General features: G+C 39.4%; 1 protein-coding gene across 9 annotated transcripts in view; it reads left to right on the top strand.

The window, feature by feature from the left end:
* Positions 1 to 14,481, top strand: part of nhsb (Nance-Horan syndrome b (congenital cataracts and dental anomalies)) — a 452,286-nt gene that overhangs the window by 430,135 nt on the left and 7,670 nt on the right. For 8 of the 9 annotated variants that reach the window (XM_059967993.1, XM_059967995.1, XM_059967999.1 and 5 more), the window contains 3 exons: positions 4,039 to 4,167; positions 5,263 to 8,271; positions 10,035 to 10,155. In XM_059967993.1, coding sequence (XP_059823976.1) covers positions 4,039 to 4,167; positions 5,263 to 8,271; positions 10,035 to 10,155 — 3,259 coding nt within the window. The remainder of the gene's footprint in view (positions 1 to 4,038; positions 4,168 to 5,262; positions 8,272 to 10,034; positions 10,156 to 14,481) is intronic. The other variant, XM_059967994.1, reaches the window with a different exon arrangement.

Below are 14,481 nucleotides of genomic sequence, written 5' to 3'. Positions count from 1 at the left end.
TTGTGGTTTTACTTCCAATGAGTGAGTCAAGATGGTTACCAACATTGAATCCCTGTTGTCTACCAACATAGTGTACTGCCAGCCCATTGACATACATTCTGGGGTCCCTCCCTTCCTACTGAGGGCCAACACTAGTCATTTCATCAGGTGTGCTTTTAACTCTTCTGTGGAGATCTAAAAGACAGTTCCCGCTACACTGCCACTCAAAGTAGAGAGGTGACCCTCAAGCGCAGAGTGCATCTTCCTTGTCCCTTGCATCTTCCACCTAGACCAGCGATTGAATCAGAATTGAATCAGGTTTAATATCACCGGTATATGTTGTGAAATTTGTTGAATTGCTATAGCAGTACATTGTAATACATAATAATAAAAACTATAAATTACAGTAAGTATATACATGTAACCCTCAGGTTCAGCCAGCGGTGTTAGTCTAGGGGAAGACAGGCTCTAGCACTGCCAAACTTGTGAAATCTCATTTGTCTGGATGCTGTGCAGTGATTTCCCCTGTTACAAATCCATACCATGAAACAACAAACAGTACACCATACGCAATTAAACGATTGAGCTATTTAATTCTTCATTTGACCATAGGGTTAGTAAAGAAAGCAAAAAGAAAAAGGACCCATTTTAATGAAACAGTCTAATGTGCACATTGGAGTTCACAATTTTCCCGTTCGTTCGTTCGTTCTCCATCGATTTCCCCCGGGCATCATCGACTCCTGACCCCATTCCACATCCACTCCGCCCTGCAATCTACAACCTCTCCATCATCTGCCAAACTAAAGCCCACAAATAGCTCGCTCTGGGGCACACAAGAAAGAAAGACATTCCCCTCATTAGACTTTGCACATTCCAAAACCCCCATTATCTCTGGTCATAACCCAAACACTCCTGCTACAGAGAAACCATTACATTAGCAGTGAAACCTTTCCAGGGCATTACAAAAAAGTATATACAAAAAAATAAAATTAAATAAAACACGTAATGCAAAAAGAGAGGAATAATAAATAAATACTGTACGTTATTTATTATTCCTCTCATTTTGCACTATGTTAATTAATTTACTATTTCTTTTTCTGATTGCAGAGGGGAAGAAGCTAAAACGCTGATTGTGTCTCTTCAGGCTCCTGTCCCTCCTCCTTGGTAGCATTGAGAAGAGGGCATGTCCTAGATGTTGGGGGTCCTTAATGATGGACTCCATCTTTTAGAGGCATCTCCTTTTGAAGGCACCTTCATTGCTGGGGAAGCTAGAACCTATAATGAGTTTACAATGTTCTAGTGCCTTTTTTTTGCTCCCGTGCAGTGGCCCTTCCATGCTAGTTGGTGATGTAACCAGTTAGAATGCTCTCCATGGTATATCTGTAGAAATTTGCAAGGGTCTTTGGTGACATACCAAATCTCCTCAAACTCATCATGAAATATAGCTGCTGTTTGCCTTCTTTGTAATTGCATCAATATGCTGGGCCCAGGATGGAATCTCAGAGATGCTGACACCCAAGAACTTGAAACCACTCACCCTTTCCACTTCTGATCCTTGATGAGGACTAGTGTGTGTTTCCTCGATTTCCCCTTCCTTAAGACCACAATCAATTTCTTGGTCTTACTGACATTGTGTGCAAGGTTGTTGCTGCAACATGACTCAAACCAGCTGATCTATCTTATTCCTGTACATCTCCTTATCGCCATCTGAATTTCTGCCAACAATAGCTGTGTCATCGGTAAATTTATAGATGGTGTTTGAGCTGTGCCTAGCCACATAATTGTTATGACTACTGTATATCCTGTCTTCCCACAATTACTGCACTTAACTTAGCTTTTACCCCTGTTCTTACAATCCTGGGCCATTTACCCCCTACCTCCACACATACAACATTTTACATTGTCTTGTCCTATCTTGCACCCACCACTAAGGCTGTACATTCTCCTGTTCTTCCCCTCTCTTTGCTTAGTTAAGCATTTCATTAAATGTGTTGCTGGCGGGTAACCCCATTTTTATTATCCAAGTCAGATGTGGACCCATGCCATCTGTCAGAAGTTATAAGCTGTCATTGTCCCATTTAAGCCACTATGCTGATATTTTCGGTCAGCATAATCCTCAATGTTCTCCTTTGGCTCTTGTGTAATTGAAGTAATTTTAGTCTAATTCACCTGTCCTTTATCTGCCTCTGTAAAGGACCTCAGTTAGTCCTCTGAGGACCTGCTTCTCCCTTTGTCAATTATTATTTTGGATTTGGTCAGACACTGTGGACCGGACATGGGTATTTTAACCTCTAAAAGGGTGTGTAGATCATCAAGAGTAGGATGATGAGCCTCCCTTAATTGTTCAACCTTTTGTCAAAAAAGAACATTATCATCATTACATTTGATAGTGGATAACTCATTTTGCAACATCAGTTTCTCTGTTGCTCTAAAAGGTTCTTCCAGCTGGGGCTCTGTAGCACTATTCACTATTTTCTTCTGGACAACCCAGAGGGGTGCTAGTTTTGAGGCACCCGCTGTCTCCTTGCTATACAGTGGAGGTTGTGAATCTTTATTCTGAGTCCCAAACTCATCAACCAAATCATCCCAATCCACATCATGTTCTGCAGGCACTTTTGGACTTACACTAGCTATCATTCACCCAAAAACAGGGGGAGTCTAAGCTTCTTTGGCAATTGCTGCTGTGGTGATTGCTCAATAATGGTGTTACTATCACTAAGGCCTTTTCGTATTTGCCTTTCCCTTGTCCTTTCCTTAAATAATTTGCTCAGATAATATGCCGTCTGGATTGTAACCCATCTTTACCATTTTTGTATCGTGTTACGATCATGGTGTGCTACCGTCTATATGAGGGACCCTTCCCATTCCCACACTACTTCACTGCTTCCTCAGGCTTCCTTTATTCTGCCTTATAGTATCTGCAACTCTAGTTCACCAAGCCCATGTTTTAATTAACTGATTTCCCAAATCAGTTGTAACCCATAGCCACCTGGACCCTATCCGTCAATTACTCAGGCACCCCAGTTCCCCGTTCTCTGACATCAAACTCCTCACACTCCAAGAGCTCTTTTTACCACAACTTACAGTCACAGTCAATTGATTTCATGATCTAACAGGGTAGTATCTCAAACACACTCACTCAAGTAGGAGCCTCATAATCAATTGTGGTCCAGTGTGATACGTATCTAGTGACCACATCAATTGTAGGTTCAAACTGAAAGGCCACATGGAGCTGGTGTTCAAAATAACTGGCACAAGGAGATGAGTTAAAGCTGATCTACCTCAGCATAAATTTGGTACAGCTTTTAAGTTCTTAGTTGATGAGATTACCAGTAAAACTATATATTGATAACAGACTGGTGGCTACAGGAAGATTCAAATAATTAAGACAAGGTCCTGATTACATAATAAAATGATTATTTACAGGTTTAGCAGCTAACCTAATTTTCTGTTACAATAATGGGTGCATACTACAGTATAAAACATATTTAATGAAATTCCTGAAACTTGGGTGTTGTTGCTGCTGTCTCTATTTTTAGGCTTTGTCTGTGGTTCCCTGTTACATTAGCACAATCTGTATCCATATTTACTTATTATTAGCCCTCACTATTATTCCTTACAACGTGTGTATGTAGGCCTCAGTTAATCTCGATAGACCATGGGTTTGCGCCTTTGGAAAGTTTCCAGGATGCAAGCCTGGACAAGGTTTTTTTTTATGGAAGACCAACAGTTGCCCAAGCTGCAAGTCTCCCCTCTCCACGCCACCAATGTTGTCCAAGGAAAGGGCATTAGGACCCATACAGCTTGGCACCGGTGCCATCGGAGCCTTGCTCAAGGATACACACGCAGCCTCAGCCAAGGCTCGAACTAGTGACCTTCAGATCACTAGACGAATGTCTTAACCACTTGGCCACACACCAACACTTTACAATATGTAATATCACATGGTCTACCCTAAAATATATGTTTAAATATGATTTATCCAATGTGTTAACGGAGTCTAGTAATGGTCGTGGAAGCTTGTACAGATTCCAATTTGTTTTGCATTCACCATTACAGGAGTGGGTTTTGAGAGACAGGTCATTGGCCGATACTCCTTTGCTCATCCTCAGTCAGCACTGCAGCGAAGACGGAAGTTAAAAAGGCGAAAAACCATCAGTGGAATTCCCAGGCGTGTACATGAAATAGGTAAAACATGTAAAGCTCAGTAATACTGTCTGATAAGAAATGTTCCCTGCAGTAACTACCTGAATTTTTTAAAATCCAGAATTGAACTCTGTAAACCAGAGCAGATGTTCTCACACAGTAAAGGAGACTTCCAATAATAGAGACGTGTAGTAATATACTTGCAATAACATGACCATGCGACGTTTTAAAGCCCTTAAATTACTTGTTACTTTTTTTAACAATGGAAAAGCAGGAAGTTAATGTGTGCAAAATCAAACAAGCATATCCATGCAAATCAGGTAATATTGTAGTGATGTAGATGACAAGTAAATATTGAACAAGACCATTGTTGTTCTTCCAAATAGCTGAGAGGACATTCAGAGCCCTTGTTGAACAGGTTTCTTGAAAGGCAACATGTGCAGCACACTGGAGAATTCCCTAAGTATTCTACTGAAATAGCCCCAGATTTTGTGTTCAAATCTCTAAAGTTGAAAGTTTATAGCTCTCTGGCTATAAAGGGAGACACCATCACAGTGCCACATTGAAATCAAGCCAACTTCATTACATTTTTGAAACACAGCCATATTCTAAGCTGACCATTATTTTGACTTATTCCTGTTTATTTCAATTAGTTCATAAGTCCTTAGAATGGTACAGCATTGGAACGGGATTTTTGGCCCAACTCTTCCTTGCCAGTCAAGATGTCTATCTATGCTAAGCCCATTTGCCTGCAATTGGCCCTTATCCCTCCAAAGTGTTCCCATCTATGTACCTATCCAAATATCTTTCAAACATTATAATTTAGCCTACCTGTACCATCTCCTCAAGCAACTCATTCCATATATTCGCTAATGTTTCTGGAAAAATTTGCTCCTCATAGCCTCTTTAAATCTTTCCTCACCTATGTCCTCCTAGGCCAGTGGGATTTCTGCCACGCCTAGCATCTCGAAAAATTTGTTCAGAATAAACTTCGGAACAGAGGCCTTTTGTTGCAAGCTTCTCTTGCTGGCAGCCAAAAAGCCTCCAAAACTAAGGGAATTCAAGGCCTTTACATACATTCTGCAACTTCACATTCATTTTTATGGGACGTTTTCTGATTCTGCCTTTTATTAACAGGTTCCAATGAATCCTCAATTGGTAAAGAAAGGAATGTGATTGTTCACGTTAACCCAAAATTAGACTGTCACAGCGATGAAGTGAATTCTACCAGTGCCCGGTCTGGGACCAAGGACTCAGAGTGCCAGACAGATGATATCCTTATTGCAGCGCCATCAGTAAGACGGATCCGAGCTCAGCGGGGCAGCGGCATCACATCTTCCCTGTCACATTCAGATGGGAATATCACAACTCTGGCTGACGATTCGTCCCCAATGTTCCTTTCACCAATCGACAACCACGTCCGTTCCCGTAGCCTTTCTCGAGACGGTGTCAGAGTTTCTCTGTTATCTCATGAATTAAGTCAGGACAATAGTGCCGAAAGCATCATTAGTGCCGCTGAAAAATACATGCCGACCCCAGAAAAGACAGAACAGGAAGACGACAAAGCCAGTTTGTTTAACCAGAGTCTGCAGAAACATCATTCAATAGGTGTGACTGTTCAACCAGAACAAAGCACAGAACACAAAGTCCAGGTGACAAAAATGTCCAACTTTGTGCCAGAGGCTGACATGGGAAACAGTGAGATCTCTTCAAATTCAGATACCTTTGGGAGTCCGGTCAACAGCCTCTCTAGCACAGGAGTTATCTTAAGCAGTCAGATGGATCAAAAGGAGGACCATCAATCGTCCAGTGGGAATTGGAGTGGAAGTAACTCAACATGCCCTTCACAGACATCAGAGACAATCCACACTGCATCCTCACCACCACTGACAAGTTCTTCACACTGTGATTCAGAACTATCCTTGAATACACCAGCCCACACTAATTATGATTCACCAGGTTTCCTTCTGGAGCAGTACACATATCAAGGAGACAAAGTTAGAGGTCACAGGGCAAACTCCTTTACTTCCACAGGGACAGAAGTTGTTGAAGATCTCAATACAAGTAATGCAAGTGATGCGGAATGGAACTATTTACACCATTGCCATGATGCATCTTGCAACCAAGATTTTAGCCCTAGGCATTCAAGGACCAACAGCTTAGGGTGCCCAAGTTTTGCCAGTATGGGTACATGTGACAGCTTTATTGAGAGGCCACCCTCTTCCAAAACTGACTCGGGCTCACATTTCTCTGTGGATACTGAAGGATATTATACATCCATGCACTTTGACTGTGGTTTAAGAACTACCAGAAACTACATTTTTAACTATGCATCCACGGGCTCTGATGGAATCCAGAGTACAGAAAATGCTTCAGAACTTGTTGAGCTCCCTCTACCGGATCCTTTAGAACTAAGAAAGCAGAAGTTTCGGGGCCAGAGCATTGCTCTCAAGAAACCAAAGGCAAAACCAGCCCCACCAAAACGCAGTTCATCTTTGAGGAAAAATGAAAGTCGTACAAGTGAGAGCTATCAGAATGAACCAAAGACAAACAATGGGCAGGATGGGACTGTATCTTACAGAGATGCACAGAAGTCATTGCAGCTTGACCTAAGTCTTGCATCTGACGGGTTCAAATGTCCAATGCTACCTAATGACAGGAATGTTCCTTGGGATAGTTGCAGTACATATGCAAATGATAATGAGTTATCAGACCCTCAGTTGACCCCGTCTGAAACACCATCATTTAAAGATGAAAGTGCCACACAATCAGATTATGCAGGCCTCTGGCTCTTGAATGACTTAAAATCTAGTGATCCCTACAGATCATTATCAAACTCCAGTACTGCAACGGGCACAACTGTGATTGAGTGCACAAAGTCTCCAGAAGGTTCAGAATCACAAACATCCCAGTCAGAATCCCGTGCCACCACTCCATCCCTTCCCTCCATTGACAATGATTTCAAGCTGTCCTCTCCAGACAAACTGGCAGGTTTGGCATCACCATCAAGTGGATATTCCAGCCAGTCAGGAACACCAACCTCAAATTTACCAACACCTCTCTTTCCTGGTCCCCTGTCTCCAAACAGTGGAAAAAGAAAGCCAAAAGTTCCAGAGAGGAGGTCTTCACTACAACCATCTTATGCAAGGGATGCTAATGTTACAAAGAAAGACCTTGAATTACCAATTATACCTCCAACACATCTTGACCTAAGTGCTCTTCAGAATGTGTTTAAAAGCAGGCCTTCTGCTCAAAGAAACCAACTGCATATCTCAAATCAAAGTAAAGGCAGTGAGGCAGCTGAACGGCCCAACAACAGTCCATCTGTTTCCCTTGCCATTACCCCATCAGTGCTACAGTCAGTACAGCTTCGTTCTATTAGTAAAACCAGACAACCCAGGAAAGAAGGCCAAGAAGAACCTGGCATAACAGAACCAACTTGTACAGAGCCTGTCACACCACCACAAGGTTATAATACAGATAAATGCAATGAATTTTCCAGTTTACCGCCACAAAAATCATCTTCCCCAGAAACAAACACCAAGTTATTGGATGTGGAAAGTACTCATGCACTTCAAGAATATAATCTGAATGAAGAAAGTGTGACCCCTTTACCCTTGCTCCCTTCAGAGGTAGAATCAATAAAAACTAATGGGAGTACACAGATCAAAGAGGTTGGAGATGATCAATCAACTGCAACAGCAAGCTATCAGGCTGTTTACAATAGCTGCACAGATATCAGTGAAACAAATTTGGTGAAGAGCTCCATACAAGAAATATATCAAGACTTGAACAGTTCCAATAAGGAGTTTCAGAACGAGGTACTTGCACAAGAAATGGGAAGTTACAAGAAACCTGAAAGAGTGCCTTTATCAAGTAACACTACACCAGAATCCCTATCTGCAGCACTATCAAAACCTGCAACTGTGGAGAAATTGGAAAGAAAACTTGACTTTGACTCAGTTAGTGAAAATGAAGCTGCATCTGCAGGCGTAATTCAACCAGAATCAACAGATGTACAGAAGCACAGTAGGGACAGTGTTGAAGAAAAGACCAAGAGGTCGCAAGATGGCAGCCCAGATGCAACAAGAACAGCCGAAGCTCTGTGCGAAACTTCTAGCGATAGCCAGTACAAAGGTAGTACAGGTAAAAGTTTCTTCATTTTAGATCCACATCAAGTTGTAAAATGAAATTGTTAAGCTCAATATTAAGCACTGATATGGTAAAATAATTTGTTAATAAGTGTTGATTCCACCACCAAAGTATTTTCATTGCACAAAATCTGAAATGTTTTGATTATTTTCAGAACACACTATCAAACTCAACCATTCCAGTAAATAAACAGATCTACTTGAAACATATACAGTAATTAAAACATAAAACATATAATTAACCCTTATAGGTACAAAGAATAAGCAGATTGTGGATGATTTCTTTTTATCCAGACCCAAATGTAGGTTGGTGTGCTCTCTTTCTTTTAAATCAGATATTGTTAATTATGCTTCGTTAACAATATTTAACAATCTCTTTTCAATGTTTTACTTTATTTCCTTTTTACTTATCAATAAATAGACATACTGTAGGTATTAAATTGTTTTAGTCCATACATTTTAAGCATTGGATATGCTTCATATACCTACTGCTCATATTTCTCATCACTAGCTTTATACTCTACAATAATTACATCTGAAATCAAGCCTTTCTCACTGATTCCAGAATTAAAGGCAAATTACTGTAAGTGAGCACAGAACTTAACTTTTTGCCTGCAGCCAAGAATACATTTGAAATATAAGGCGAGATCCTATAATGAGGCCAGCTTTTCCTGAGGCTACTCTGAAACACCTGTGTGCAGTGACTATTGGAAAACTGAGTGAAAGGGTTCATGCCAGGATAGAAACCTGATTTTAATCAGGTTAAATTAATTGGAAGAAAATTTGACATTTTATATCATAGATATTCTTGTCTATGCTTAATATGTCCACTGCAAATGGTACATATTTCTTCAGTTTCCTATTCATTTAAATAGGATTCTCAACCTATGTTTTTAAATGTGTTTAGGTTATGGACTAAAAGACAAGCTTCCTCTATATTTTCCAAAACAGATATGCTGATTTCTTTTTAATCTCCATCAGCTCAACAAACTTCTTGTCATATGAGAAAATGATAGCTTGATTCTGAAAATAAATAAAGGAGAACCTAAAGTAGTTCCAAATGGACTCTTTCAAATATGGATGTGTGATGAGTTCCTCCTGACTTGCTCAAGCTGCTTCTTTCTGCTTAACCATGAGTTTTCATTAGAATGTAACACAACAAATATACTGTTTAATTTTAGGAACATTAATGTTATATAACAAAAATGAAAAACTTATAGTGATCTCTGTGAATTTTGCACCATTTTTCCAATGGAATCATTTGAAAATAAGACATGCTCGAAATGCTTAGTCCTTAATGTGACGTTTCTCAGGCAAATTTTTAAGAAAGGATGCTAAATGGAAACTAATTTTTCTGGAAACTAAATGATAAACATTTTGAGTATTCATTGGGAAGCTTGTTCCCATGTTAAATTTACAAAGGAAATCAAACTTTAAAAGGAAAAGGTGGAAAAGTTTAAGGCAAGCTCAGGAAGTCTTGAATAAACAATTGTAGAATACTGCTTATGTGAAGTAAGATAGCTCAATGCTGTATGCGATTAGCTACATTTATGTAGAAGCAGATTGAAATAAGTGAATTTAGTTAGGACTGTTGCTCTTTCTGCTCACTATTTCTTGACCAGATTTTAATAACTTCTATAAAAGCAGGCTATTTAACCATACAAAAACATTAAATAATGGCACACAATGAAATATTTATGAAATTATATGCAGACTGCTGAAGTAGGTATCATAAATTACTGTTGTTCATTTCTGCAGATGTGGGACAGGTTGAGAGTTATTTGGCTTCTGCTATAGATCCTCAAACTAATGAAGATAACGTATTCATATCACCAAACAAGCTCCGTACAACTGAAGATCTTTTTGCTGTGATTCACAGGTCAGAATCTTTTATAATTGTGTTTCTGCAAGTATTGGTCAATAACTCAAAAATAAGCAGATTATGTGGTTTCATGGTGGTTGCAGTAGGGAACAAGATACAGATTGTACAGGAGATGAATAGGATTAAGAGATTGCAGATGTTGTAGGAGGATCAAGAGATTGCAGATGTGGAAAAAAACAAAATTGCTGGAAGAACTCAACAGATCACACAACATAGGGGAAAAGGAACTATTGATATTACATCTTATCAGCTTGGAGGAGCTACACGTAAGGAGCTGGAAAATCTCTGCAGGTCAGGCAGCATCTATGAATGTTTGAGTTTTGTTGATACAGGTTTGGTTAATATCATTGGTGATGTGTGTCAGAGTTTAATCTACAAAACATATACTTTACTGTGGAATAGATCAGTGCTTAATTATAAGACCATAAGATATAGGAACAGAATTAGGCCATTTGGCCCATTGTGTCTACTCTGCCATTTCATCATGGCTGATCCAGTTTTCCTTTCAGCCCCAATCCCTTCATGCCCTGACCAATCAAGAATCTATCAACTTCTGCTTCAGATATACATAAAGACTCAGCCTCCTCCACAGTTGCTTGTAGCAAAGAATTCCACAATCCCACCACTCTCTGGCTAAAGAAATTCGTCCTCATCTCAGTTCTAAAAGGATGCCCCTCTGTTCTTAGTCTGTGATCTTAGACCCTCCCATCATAGGAAACATCCTCTCCACATCCATTCTATCAAGGCCTTTCACCATTTGATAGATTTCAATGAGGTCACAACTCATCCTTCTAAATTCTAGTGAATACAGGTCCAGAGCCATCTAATTAACTTCATATGACAAGCCATTCAAACCTGGATTCATTTTCATGAACCTCCTTCAAACTCTCTCCAGGTTCAGAACATCCTTTCTAAGAGAAAAGACATAAAACTGCTCTCAATACTCCAAATGAGGCCTCAACAGTGCTTTATAAAGTTGCAGTATTACATCCTTGCTTTAATATTCCAGTTCTCTTCAAATGAATGCTAACATTGCATTTCCCTTCCTCACCACAGACACAATCTACAAATTAACCTTTAGGGAATCCTGCACAAGGACTCCCAAGTCCCTTTGCACAGTTTTTTTGTATTTTCTCTCCACTTAGAAAATATTCAATCCTTTAATTTCTTCTACCAAAGTGCAGGACCATACACTTCAAGACATTGTATTCCATCTGCCATTTCTTTGCCCAGTCTCCTAATCTGTCTCAGTCCTTCTGTACCCTCTCTACTTCCTCAAAACTACCTGCCCCTCCACCTACCTTTATATCGTCTGCAAACTTTGCAACAAAGCTATCAATTCCATCATTCAAATCATTGACATATAACAAAAAGATTCAGTCCCAACACAGGCCACCTTGACTCACCACTAGTCAATGACAGCCAACCAGAAAAGGCTCCCTTTATTCCCAGTGTTTGCCTCCTGCCAATCAACCACTGCTTTATCCATGCTAGAATCTTTCCTGTAATACCATGGGCTCGTAGCTTAAGCAGCCACATGTGTGACATTTTGTCAAAGGCCTTCTGAAAATCCAAGCACACAACATCAACAATTCTCCTTTGTCTATCCTGCTTGTTATTTCTTCAAATAATTCCAACAGATTTGTCAGGCAAGATTTTCCCTTGTGGAAACCTTGCTGGCTACAGCTTATTTTATCATGTGCCTCCAAGTACCCTGAGACCCATAACATATATTTGTAAACCAGCTACCTCATCTTCAGTACAATTCTCTGCCTTTCCTACGATACTCTTGCACTGAAATATCGGCAGCTCAGGACACTAGTCGCACCATGCTCAACCTTTTGATTTCTAACTTTGAGGTCTTGCCAACATCTGCCTCCACAATCTCTCCACTAACTGTTCTGCCACTCTGGTTCCCATCCCCCTGCAACTCTCATTTAAATTCCATCATGCAGCATTAGCAAACTTTCCACTAGGATATTAGTCCCCATCAAGTTCAGGTGCCTTCTGCACAGGTCCCATTATCCCCAAAAGAGAGCCCAATGATCCAGAAATTTTATTTCTTCCCTCCTACAACAATTCCTTAGCCGTATTGTAAACTGTATAATCTTCCTAGTTCAGGCCTCACTAGCACGTGGCACAGGTAGTAATCCTGAGATCACAACCCTGGAGGTCCTATTCTTTAACTTAGCACCTAACTCCCTGAACTCTCTATGCAAAACCTCATCACTCATCCTACCCACATCATTGGTACCTACATGGACCTCGACTTCTGGCTGTTCTGGTATTATGAAACAAGTATTTCCATTAAATGTCTTACATTGATGATTACCTGTGCTGATATTTCATGTTATTTATGCCCCCAATGTACTCTTACGTGCAGCAACATATTTCTATCCTGTTGGTAAACAGAAGATATAAACTAAGAAGAGGAAGACAAAGCATAATAAAGAAAATTCATTTAAAGAGGAAGGGATTCTTGTAATATTTGTTTTAAAAAGCAGGAGGAGAGAGGTAACTGAAACAGATAAATTGTTTGAAAAGTGAAACAAGATAAACAGTGGAGCAGAGTTGAAGAATGTGACAGCTCTGTTGGTCATGGGAAAACTCAAATGATGCAGAGATGGTAAGACAAGGAAAGACCATTAAAAAGTAAATTGGTAATAGAAAATAATTGGGAGATGTACAACCAACATATTACAGGATATGTCAAATCAAGCATGTCTTAAAAAAGGGTCAGGCTTGTGGAAAATGCACTTGGCCAGGTGCAGAAACCAAGGAACAGATATATAAATAGAACTAGACATTGGGGAAATCAAAAGTTGGGAAAATGAGAGGCAGAAATGGTCATGTACTGAGGTACAGTGAAAATCTTGTTTTGCATACTGTTCTACAGTAGTAAAGCATTCAGCACAGAAAAAAAGTGTTATAGTTACAGAAAAGGTGTAGCGTGTGCATTGTGGGGTCAAGAGTTCATTTTATTGTACTACAGACCTTATAACAGCAGGATAGAAGCTGTCTTAAGCCTGATGGTACACACTTTCATCTGATGGTGACTTAACTATTATGACAAGAAAGATTTGCTGACAGCAATTCAATGCACACAAATATTTAATATATGGATTTTTGAATTACATTTAAGGGAAAACAGTGACAAGTAGTCTTGTCAACATTCATGCATATAATGGTTGGAAAAACACTACAAAGGGGAATCAAATCAGTGCTTATCTAGTGACAGTCAGTATACCCAACAAACTGGTTTCCCGACTATTGATTTCCAAAGATTAACAAAGGTCATGAGAAAATCAAGAAACTGGTTAAAATAAAACCTGCAGAAATTTAAAGTGAGGTAGTAAACACCTTTTGAACTCTTTGGACAGTTAGCTGGTCAGTGCGGTTCTCTCAATTATTTATTTATTTTGTTTGTGTGAAGGAGAAATGCTTCATTTGATTGGAAATTAAAGTATAAGTGTACTACTGCATTTTGCTTTTGGAAAGTTAAACTGGCCAAATAGAGTGCTTGTTTCAGATTCAATAGAGATCATATGGTAATGCTGGGAGTTAATGCTAAATTAATATACAACATTAAGGTTAGAAGGTTGAATTGCAAGAAATTTTCAAAAATAATTGAAAAACGATCTTAAATTTGGATCTGTATAATCATATTGGATCTAGGCAAATCAAGAGAGAAATTAGAAAGCACTGTTTCTATATAATGGTACTGGAAATCTGGAATTTGATCTTCAGTGTCCAGTGGAGCTGAATCACTTGGATTTTTCAAGATGGAATGTGTTAGTATTTTTTGTGTAATGATATCCAGTAACTTTGAGCAGAGAGGGTTAAATGGAGTCGAGGATGAGATCAATCACAATCAGACCAAAGAGCTCCATAAGCTGAAGGCTTGAATGATCCATTGCTTTGTCACTAGATGTTAATATCACATATCAGTTTTTTACAGACAGAATAATAGACAATAGACAATAGGTGCAGAAGTAGACCATTCGGCCCCTCGAGTCTGCACCGCCATTCTGAGATCATGGCTGATCATTCACTATCAATACCCAGTCCCTGCCTTGTCCCCATATCCCTTGATTCCCCTATCCATCAGATATCTATCTTGCTCCTTCTTGAAAGCATAATAATAATTTTATAAAACAGAAAACCATTAGAGGAACCCTCTTTCATATTACAAAATATACCTTATTGGATCCTATTGTAAAATGAAATTAATTTTAGTTAAATGTAAAAGCATCTGCTAAAAAAAAGATTTCTGATTTTGTCTGATCTTGAAACTGGAGACAGAAATGCTTGAAATACCTAATT

The sequence above is a fragment of the Hypanus sabinus genome, chromosome 4, assembly GCF_030144855.1.
Source record: "Hypanus sabinus isolate sHypSab1 chromosome 4, sHypSab1.hap1, whole genome shotgun sequence".
Lineage (NCBI taxonomy): Eukaryota > Metazoa > Chordata > Chondrichthyes > Myliobatiformes > Dasyatidae > Hypanus > Hypanus sabinus.
The sequence above is the reverse complement of the archived record's forward strand: the minus strand, read 5'-3'. Positions and strand labels throughout refer to the sequence as shown.